The 10,599-nt window shown below is 50.0% G+C and overlaps 2 protein-coding genes across 2 annotated transcripts; both read left to right on the forward strand.

Annotated features, from left to right (window-relative positions):
- Positions 1–746: 746 nt before the first annotated feature.
- Positions 747–1,145, forward strand: LOC309676018 (T-box transcription factor TBX22-like; the record flags this gene model as incomplete). Its single annotated transcript, XM_082488461.1, has 2 exons — positions 747–882; positions 1,000–1,145. Coding segments are annotated over 2 exons (282 nt in total), but the record flags the coding sequence as incomplete, so codon positions are not given.
- A 350-nt stretch (positions 1,146–1,495) lies between these two features.
- On the forward strand, positions 1,496–6,506 carry LOC309675951 (T-box transcription factor TBX22-like). The gene is made up of 6 exons (XM_082488381.1): positions 1,496–1,597; positions 1,874–2,048; positions 2,262–2,426; positions 2,558–2,622; positions 2,705–2,790; positions 5,748–6,506. The coding sequence occupies exons 1-6, from the start codon at positions 1,500–1,502 to the stop codon at positions 6,356–6,358; spliced, it is 1,200 nt and encodes a 399-aa protein (XP_082344507.1). The 5' UTR covers positions 1,496–1,499; the 3' UTR covers positions 6,359–6,506.
- Positions 6,507–10,599: the final 4,093 nt, after the last annotated feature.

The raw sequence follows: 10,599 nt of genomic DNA on the forward strand, positions 1-10,599 counted from the left end.
AAAAAACCCACGAAAAAACAAACAAACAAACAAGCACCAAAACAAAACGGGGGGACCAGCCGGGATGCCTGTCCGGCGCTGTCACACAGCCCGGGGGTGACACCGCGGTCTGTCGTGCCGGGGACACCGGAGGGGCGGTGCGGGACCGGCCCGTCGGGGCAGCCCGGCTCGGACAAAGCCCCGCCGCACCCGGGCCTGGAGCTCAACACGCACGGCCGCGGCTCTCCCTCTCCTTTAGTCCCCTTTTTCCTTCCTTTTTCCTCTTTTTCCTCTTTTTTTTTTCTTTTTTTTTTTTTTGTGCTGGTTCTGGTTAAACGTTATTTGCACTTTTGTTGGAAAAGTGGCCCCTAGTGTGCAATTATGTCAAATTTCTTTGAGTTTTACAATTTAATGGAGAACAGTAACTCTTTTATTGATCCTAGACGGGGCCGGCTCCTCTTCCCCCGCTCTTCCCCTCCACCGCCCGCTCTCCCCTCCCTCCCCCTGCCCCCCCCCCCCGCCCCCCCGTTACTCCTATGAAATGTCACTCAATGTTTCTTATGCTCCCACCAGTTTCCAAAACAAACAGTGGAGGCTGCAGCCGTCTATTGACTCAGTTGGATGCAAGAGGATCTCGCCGTGGCCGCTGCCCCCCGACGGGAGCCGTGCGGCAGCCGGGCGAGGCTCGCTGGGTACCGGCGGGGATGGAGCCGCCGCCGCCCGCCTGAGCCCCGCTGCCGCCCGGGGGGACCCCCGGCCCGGGGGGGATGGCGCTCAGCTCCCGGGCTCACGCCTTCTCGGTGGAAGCCTTGGTGGGACGCTCGGCCAAGAGGAAGGTGCCGGATGGTCGCGACGAGGAGAGCGCGGCCGGCTGCAGGCAGAGCCGCAGAGCCCCGGAGGAGGGTCGGTAACGGAGGGGACCCCCGGGGCGGCGGCGGCGGCGGGGCGAGGGCCGCCCCCCCTCCTCCCCTACCCCCGGCAGCCTCCCGAGCCGCCCCCTCCCGCTTCTCTTCCCCGCAGAAAAGCGGTCCAAGGCCGGTGCGGAGAGCCGGGAGGCGGGGGTGCAGGTGGAGCTGCAGGGCTCCGAGCTCTGGAGGAGGTTCCATGAGATCGGCACCGAGATGATCATCACCAAGGCCGGCAGGTACCGGCCGCACAGCCGCTCCGCTGCCCCCCGCGCTCCCATTCCTCCTCTGCCCCTTCCGTTGCTTTTTTGTCTCTTTTTCGTTGTGTTTTTTTTTTCTTTTTTTTTTTTTTTCTGTTGTTGTGGTTTCTTTCTTTCTTTTCTTTCTTTTTTTCGGGCAGGGGGGGGAAGGTGTATGTGTATTTTTGTTTGTCTTTTTTCTCTATTTTTGTTGAATTTGAATTTTTTTTTCTCCCAACGCCGGTTTTAGTTGGTTGGTTTTTTTTTGTTTGGTTGGGTTTTTTTGTTGTTTTTGTTTTTGTTTTGTTTTTTTCAACCCGTTTTCGCCGTTTAACGGCAACTCTTGCTCAGGACCTTCCCCTCTGCCCGCAGGAGGATGTTCCCGTCGGTCAGGGTGAAGGTGAAGGGGCTGGAGCCGCTGAGGCAGTACTACATCGCCATCGACGTCGTCCCGGTGGACTCCAAAAGATACAGGTGGGAGGGTGTGGGGGAACGGGACACACGGGACCGGTGGGGCAGCCACCCCCACCCACGCACACCCCCACACCCACGCGGGTTCCCTCTTCCCAGGCCGAGTGTTTGCAATATCAGCTCCATCTGCATTTAATGCGCGTATGTGAAATAGGGGTTGCACAGGCGTGCGGCGGGGGGGGACTGCCGGGCTCGCATACACCTATGGAGTCTATAGGCGTGCGTGGGCAGGTCGGGGAAGGGGTCCCCGCCGCCTGACCGCGGCCCGGACCGGGCCAGGTACGTCTATCACAGCTCGCAGTGGATGGTGGCGGGGAACACGGACCACTCCTGCATCACCCCGCGGCTCTACATCCACCCCGACTCCCCCTGCTCGGGAGAGACCTGGATGAGGCAAATCATCAGCTTCGACCGGGTGAAGCTCACCAACAACGAGATGGACGACAAGGGGCACGTAGGTGTGGGGCAGTCCCGCTGGGGGGGGAGGGGGGGAGGGAGTCTGGAGGGGGGGACAAAGCATCACCCCGGGGGGCAGCGCCGAAAACGCGGCGGGCCGGTCCCTCTCGTCCCGGGGCTGAGGGCTGGGTCCCACCCGCGTCTTGCATCAGGTTTTCCTCCTGCCTTTCTCCCCCTCCGGGGGGCTCAGCCTGCCTCTCCCCCCGCACAGATCATCCTGCAGTCCATGCACAAGTACAAGCCGCGCGTCCACGTTATCGCCCAGGACTCCCGCTTCGACCTAGCGCAGATCCAGTCGCTGCCGGCCGAGGGGGTGCAGACCTTCTCCTTCCAGGAGACCGAGTTCACCACCGTGACGGCCTACCAAAACCAGCAGGTACCGGGGGGATGGAGACCCCCGACGGTACCGGGGGCCGGGAGGATGGAGAGCCCCGACGGCCGTGGCGGCCGGTCCCGGCCCGCCCCGCGCCCCAACGGCCCCCTTCTGTCCCACCCCACCCCCTCCAGATCACGAAGCTGAAGATCGACAGGAATCCCTTCGCCAAAGGTTTTCGGGATCCCGGGAGGAACAGGTAAGGGCCGGGGCCGCCCCGCCGCCCGCCCCGTCGCGCCCGCCGGCCGCTCCGCCGCGCTCAGCTCGGTCTCGCCCCGCAGGGGAGTTCTGGATGGGCTCCTGGAGACCTACCCGTGGCGACCCCCTCTCGCCCTGGACTTCAAGGCTTTCGGCGCAGACAGCCAGGGTAAGTCCCCTTTGCTGCCTTTTTCCTCGCCCGCCTCCGCCTCTCCCCGCGGCCTCGGGACTGCGCCGCGGCCGCACGCCCGGGGCTTTCCGCGGGGGCGCGTCGGGGGGTCTTAAGCCGTTCAGATAATGAGGTGGGTCCAGGAAAAAACGAACCGGCGGCCGACGGAACGTTTTGGGAAGCCAATTCCACGTGTTTTCGGCAAAAACTCCTGTTAAAACCGATTTGAGGAGCAGAGCACTCGCCCCGGGAAGAGAAGGGTAACGCGCGGTGTGCCTTCATCACCTGGCAGAAATCAGATTTAGATGCGCAGAAAAAAATATCCGGGAATGCAGGAGGCTAATTTAGAGTCGGGTTGTTACGGCTTTGATCCTGTTACACTAATTGTTTCCAACCCGTTTGAGAATTTTAGCTAAAAACGCGGTAATAATGACCGCCGGTGTCTTGTGCAGCTGGCTTCTTCTCTGCAAACAAACGTATTATTCAACAGAAAATAAAATTATCTGCTATTTAGGATATAGCAGTCCCACAGTTCATTAACTCTGCAGAAATGAAGGGAAGAGAGAGAAGTTTTTGAGGGAAAACGATCTCCCTCCACCTGACAAGCGCACATCGGTCTCTTACAGCTCTTTTCCAGAAAAAAGGTTTTTGGAAATAGTATTTGAAAACTGATTATTCATAGCACTGAAGGAAAACTGGTTATTCATAGCACCGAGCATTTGCACGCTGGTACACTCTCATTTCAGTTTAAAGTCGCCAGTGTAACTCTCATTTATGTTAGGAACTCTTCAAAGACATTTGTATTGAGGCAAACAAAATCATTCCCGTCTCTGCAGGGAAATACTGCAAAAATCACAGCAAAAATCCATGCTGTACAGGCATAGAAATGCAGAGGCATAAAAAATCAGACTCGGGAGAAATTAAGAGGTTTACCAGGTTGTAAAAAGAACTAGATTATGATGATGAAGATGATGATGATGATGATGATTATTATTATTATTATTAGCAGTAGTAGTAGTAGTAGTAATAGTAGTAGTATTTAGAGAAGACCTTATGCATAAAGCCCCTTTTGAACCCATTTTGCAGGCTGTGACGCAGTACCAAGGAGCTGATGGATGGGCTGTGATGAGGAATGAGAGAATAGCAACTGCAATGACTATTGTACAGATGCTAAAATATCAGGGCTTCCTGGGATATTTTTTTTTTTTTTGCTAGTCTTAATATAATTGGTATTTTTCTTCAGGGTCAATTTCCTGAACCAATGTAACTATAACAAAATCTCCAATTCCACTAATAATAAAACCATTTCTGAAGAAAAGCTGAAAAATAGAAATCCCAAAGCTCCCAAACCAGAAGGTAAATTAAAAGAAAGCATGAACAATATGTTAAAGAAAGAATTGGCAATAAACTTGTGATTTTTAAGCCTAATAGAAATGGCAGAAAGAATCTGCTCTTTGAGCTGCTCTGTCCTCCCCGCTGCAATCCCTGTTCCCAAACTTGTACTGGAAGTTGTGTGATATTATTGCTTAGGCTACCTCGAAGCAAACACTAGCGCTCGTTTGCTCTGCTACAGCCAGCTGCATAGGGATCCATTTGCTGCCTCACACTCACAAATATCTGCTCAATCACATCATTTTACATGACCAAGAGTCCCTGAGTCCTGGGAGGACGTCAGGATGTGTACATCGGGAGAGGACCAGATCCCTGCCCTGCATCCACTCCTGCTGATGTCAGTACTGAAACAGCTGCTGACATCAGCGGGGTGGGTGAGACGTTCAAGCCGTAAAACATTCCCAGATTATTGCGAATAGGTGCACGTTATCCAACCTGTAAGATACTCTGCTTGCTGGGAGTTCGCAAAACTAATTTGCACCATATCCAAAACCTTTGTGTTTTTTTAAGGTTTGATATACTAGCAGACATGGCTCAGTGGATTCTGTGTTGCTGATGGTATGTAAAGTCTGTCCAGATCACGTTGAGACAGTATATTAATTGGAATTAAACCTAAACGGATAAAAATACAGAGCAAAACTGAATTCACATTCCCTTCCTTGCTTTTCCAGTGACTTTGGTAAGAAATGAAAATAAGGGGGGGGGGAGAACCTCTGGAAGAATGTGGTAATGAATGTGCAGCAGAGACATACAGTGCTTACATGGCATTAGATGAAACCAGCGTCTGTTTAGCACCAGGGCCGGCTGCTCCAGAGCACCATCCCCACGCCAGAACAGCCGCTGCCTCTTCCTTTTTCCTCTTGCTGTTGCTGCGGAGGAGCGGCGAGCCGGTGCTGAACGGTGATGTTGTACAGCAGTGGCCTCGGCAGCACACGCGCACCTGAAGGGAGCCGGTGTCGCTTTTCTACCAAATTATGAAAGTGTTCCTTGATTCATTTCAGAGAGGAGAATGTTAAAATGACACGTGCATTTAAAGTTTCTGGAGACACCTATAGCATTCAAGGGTATGTTTCAAATTGCATGGGAAGCCAAGTAAAATTAGTCGATTCCTGTGAGCAGGAAGGTACAAAATAATTCTCCATCAGGCTGAATACATTTTTTTGTTCTTACGTACAAGGGGAAAAAGCTGCCTGTAATTTGCACGAAAAATAGGGAAACTAAAACAGCAACGGTGTGTGTATAACAGGAGAAGGTTATCGGTCATACAGCGAGGCACAGACCTGGCAGGTACCTGTATGTGTGGAGCTGAACCTCATAGCTGTCCCGGTGAAATGAATGGGATTAGACATGCGTGAATGTTGTTCTTAGACAAGTGCCAAGTAACAGCAACAAATAATTTATGGACAGATCTTCCCATTTTCCAGGAGCCGATTTTTGGAGTGAGTTTGTGCTTGGACGGACACTGGCAGCAGGGAGACGCGGAGTGGGAGCAGGAGTCCTCCAAGGGTTCCTTGGCTGTGAACATCCGCTAGCCCGGCTTGGATGGTTTCTGTTTTCATTTTCAGGTGGGAGCTCCAGTTCTTCACCGGTGACCTCCAGCGGCGGAACACCCTCTCCTCTCAACCCCCTGCTCTCTCCATCGTGCTCACCTCCTACGTTTCACTTGTCAGCGAGCAACATCGGCGTGTCGTGCCCCGAGACCTACCTACACAACCTCAACGTGCCCTTCTACTACAAGATTTGTCCTACGAGCTTCTTAAGACAACAGTCTCTCATCTTTCCAAGCCACGAAAAACTGGGGGGCACCAACCCACATCTTGTACCCCACTTCATGGTGGATATGCCAAAACTATCTTCCCTCGGCATAACAAATCTGAAAAACGCTAAAGCTGAAGACTTAAATGGGCAATGTCTACAAGTACCCAATTCTGCTAGTCAAATGCTGTATGGATTACATGCATCTGGAAACATTTTCCCATCAAGTCCCATTGCTCGGGAAGCACTTAATTGTTCTTTACATCCTCCATATGGCTTGTACGGTTATAACTTCTCTGTGCCATCTAGACTGATGAATGCAGCAAGCCATTTCAAAGTGAGTGACAGCATTCCGGCTTCTTTGAGAGATGGCAGATGTAATCACTCTAACTGGCACCCGACGATTAACCATTGCCTTTAGTGGAATTATATAATATTTCTAAGCATTGGTATGTAAAGCAAGCCTCTCCTTCCTTCATACCCAAGGGCTTGCTAGTTATTGACTATGAAATACTGCATGGCGCAGGAGCGGTATGTCTAGCGGCATTTAACTTCTTTTGTGGGCAAACGTGTTGTGTTGTTGGGAGGGCGGAGGATCGGGGAGCGTGGAGGGTCTGAGGTGATCCACAGAAAGGTGATACCTTTTGGTGATATTTATGTCGTGGTTGTAGGTTAAGAGCAAACTGTACAGTCACCTTTTTCATATTTGCACTCTTAAGTGGGAACGTAGACATACACATTTCTACAAATATGTTTTCCTGAAACTTTGTATCTCGCTTGCCTTTAGTTAGCTCAACGCCCTCGTGAGCTTCTGCTCGCTCACTACTTGAGTTTTTCCACTTATTGCAAAGGGACTACCTGAGACCTTGAGTCAGCAAAGGAGCTGTATTTAGCCAAGTGCTCGAGCATGTTCTCAAGTTTCCTTGGCTTTAATGGGTCCGAATTAATGACATGGAAGTGCCCTGTTGCTCCAGGACCCAGATGACTCAGTTCTCAGAGTTGGGATGTAAATTCAAGTATCTGCTGCTGAGGTAAAGAAAGATGGGAAAAAAGACAGATGTCTTTCTACCTTGCGGGGACGTGACAGTGGAGCCTGATGCAGGGGTGCCCCAAGAGCCCTCCTCTCCATGCTCCTGCTTCCAGAGGTCTCCAGGAGGTGGTGGTGCAGTGCGGCACCAGTGTTGACAACACGGTGGGAAGAAACACAGGACAGGCAGTCACACATCTCCCCCATGGCAAGCTGGATCCACGCTGGGGTGCTCAAGGGATTACATCTCAGGGAGCTGTGTGGGATGAAACACCTCCGGGAACCCTGCAGGACACTACTCCTACCCAGCACTTCCAGCCCTGGGGGACGTTGAAGATCCACCTGGGATTGCATCCACCAGCATGTGGCTGAGGGAAGGGGTGGGGATGCTCCTGGCTCCGTCCTGCGGAGAACGCAGATCCTTTTCGTAGAATTACAACTCTATGGGCCCTGAAACATGAGATTTTCAATCTCTTCCAAAAGTTCTGTTTGTTTTATTATAACCTGTGGATGTTCTTGTCATTCCTGTAAATAATTGCTAGCTCCCAAGGGCGCAATATAACTCACAAAAAATTGGGGCACAGATTTTATTCTTTCTTTGATCAATGCTCAGCCCCTACCTGAAGCCATTTTTATTACTTGATATATAACAGAGATTTGAAAATAATGCTTGACCGGACCCAGCCACATTTTGGGATTAAGATAAGAGAATTCTGTATTTACAAACATAACACGGCACTATATAGGAATTAAGCACAGGTTTAAGAGTCAAAACTTGTATGAGTCCTGGGTTTATTTTCATCCATAACAGACAACAAATTAGGAACAGAACAAACAATATCAAAAGCTGTTAAATTAACAAGAAGTCATGCTTTTACTTTCATGAGACTGCTGAAAATCAACCAACATTGGTTTCCCTAATTTACCTGTTTTGAGTATTCACAGAGCCCCCAGCGATACCAGTATGAAGCGGTGGGCCGTGTTTGCCTTGCTAAATGGTCTGTACAACTCTAAAAATGAACAAATTGCTTTCTCTTGCTGTTTCTTAGCAGTTTATCTCACTATTTTTATTAAAAAAAAAAAAACAAGAAACATTTTTTTTTGTTCAGGAGTCCTTATTTCCAAGCCATTCATCATCATCGGTGGTGGCCAAGTTCCTGCGGGCGAGTCCACTGCAGGCACTGGGATGGGCTCTGCAAAGCACTGCAGACCTCAAGTCCTCATGGCCCGAGTGACCGAGTACTGGCCCCCACATGTGGTTATACTTTTGGGGAGCTGGAAGGCTCTTCAGATCAGTCACGGATTCGTGGGTGGATGCAATGGGTAACTTCCAATTTTCCAAATATTTGCGGTTGCATAAGATATTCCAGAGTTGCTGGCCGTGAGCTGGTGATCCAACAGATCAGTGTCTGCCTAGTTAAAAACATGACTGGTAATGACCAGAATAGATATTTTCAGTACAGACAATTTTACAGATATTTAAATTTGGACCAGGTAAATTCCATCTACTACAGCTGAGCAGATGCTCTCCTTGATGGGACCCACCTCATTCTTACCCAGAGCATGTTTGCAACCAGGCATGGGGCTTCCCAGAGCTGATGGCTTATTCTGTGCCTTTCGGCATGAAGATACAAACCCAGTGTTGGGGTGATATGCTCCAACAGCAATTGCTCAGCTAATACCAGTGGAATCGGGTTGGGTTTCGATGCACCTGGTCCTGGAGGAGCCCAGTTTTCACCACCCTCTCCAATCACAGCTGCACAGAAAACCCGTCCAGAGCCTGGTCCCTGCAAGGGATGCGCGACCGTGTCCCGCGGGTGCTGGCACCGAGCTCCGGGGAGGATGCAGTGCTCGTCGGAGTGGGTGAGGCAGACGAATAAATAGCAATTAGCTCCGTACAACAGGTCAGCCCAGCGTGAGAGACGCTGTCAGATCTGGGTTATCTGAGGTTACTCTCTGTTTCCTTTGCCTTTGTCTCCTGATTTATCCTTTCAAATATCACCGTAACAAAATAGTTGTTGGTGGTTCTTTATGAAACAGATCAGTATTTTCAGGCAGTCATAGGTCTCTGTCCTGATGCCCACGTTGTCGCCTCGGACCCCACCGAGGCTCCCTGACCATCCCGGCACAGGAGTATTTTCCATACCCGCGATGGTAATTCAGCTGAATTGCTCACACTGTAGCATAGGTAGTTCTGCTTATATGAGAAAAACTGTGCCCAAAATAGTGGATAATCTGCATGCTGCTTCCTGGGGGTGCTTTTGAAAATGCCTGCTGGTGGGAGGTGAGTGGCAGAACTCGAGAAGGTAAGTCAGTATAATAAATGATTATTTATTGAATGTGAAACTGGGGGAAACGAGGCCAATATTTAAATACAAATATGTGACATACTTTGTACTTCCTCCCATTAACATTATTTGAAAACCTGTGGCAATTGCAAAAGTTCACAGTTCTTTACAGTTAGAGGGAGAGTACACACACAAACCCAGTATTATGGGGCTATTTTTAAATGGGAACAGTGAGAAAATAATCAGTGGTGTTTTTTTTTTTTAAGATTAAACTTGCTGAACAATCTCAGCTATTAGTCATTTGACCTTTCCCAAGAAGAGTTTGAATTTACTTGGGAATATCTGATCCCATTTATAGCACTCAGAAATAAAACTGGCTGTACCAAGGGTGCCACGTCCGCAATCGACACTGGGACAGGGGATGGGCTCGGTGCTCAGGCACTGGGAGGTTGATTTAAAAACCAAGGAGACAAAAACCTCCAGCAATAATGTTTTTAATCAAAGTGAAGTTTACTATCCAGTTTCACCCAAATTTAATACATCTATTGGAGAAGCCAAAGCCGTAGAAGGAGCGTCAGATGTAGCTGCTCTGATCGAAGCGCCTCGGTTTACATTTGATCTTCTGAGGTTTGGTCTGTAATTAGATGATAATTTGTATCACAATTATGCAAAACAAACGAGGATTGGATAGCAAGATAGACCAGAACAAATAAGCACCCAGAACATTTGAAATGCATCCAGTATTAAAACGATGTACATGTGTGGCTGGGGCCGGGGGGGACATGCTGTTCCAATAAAGCTGCAGAAAGGGAAAAGGCCAGTATCGGTTCCTACAAAAGTTTCAAATGCTCATGTTTACAAATTTGTATTGCACATTAATATGTAAACACACGCTATTGGAAACAGATGACTCCACAATATTTACGTGTTCTTTCGTCTTAGTTTTGTGTGTCTGTTTGTTTCCCAGAATACACAAAATATGCAGCGACTTTTTAAAAACAGGGGTCAGAAAGCTAAGTAAGAGTTACGGCATCCGAACATGTAATTTTAAAATTGCCGGCACCGCGGTGGCTCTCCGGCCCCTGGATGTATTTTGGGTACCGTCTGCAGGGGGACCCGTCCCCCGACTGCTCCCGGGGTTGTTCTATGAGCACTCAATGGCTGGAGCCGCACTTTGCAGTGCAAGTGCTACCTCATTCCTCGGCGTTTACACACTGAATGCATTTCATAATTTTCTTTACCGCCACATCACTTGGAGGCACCGGAGCGGTGGCAGGCGGTCACGGCATCGCCCGGCCGCTGCAGCAGTCCCATCCACGCCGGCTCAGCAACCTCTGTGCTCCGCCA

The sequence above is a fragment of the Vanellus vanellus genome, assembly GCF_965231255.1.
Source record: "Vanellus vanellus genome assembly, chromosome: 10".
Lineage (NCBI taxonomy): Eukaryota > Metazoa > Chordata > Aves > Charadriiformes > Charadriidae > Vanellus > Vanellus vanellus.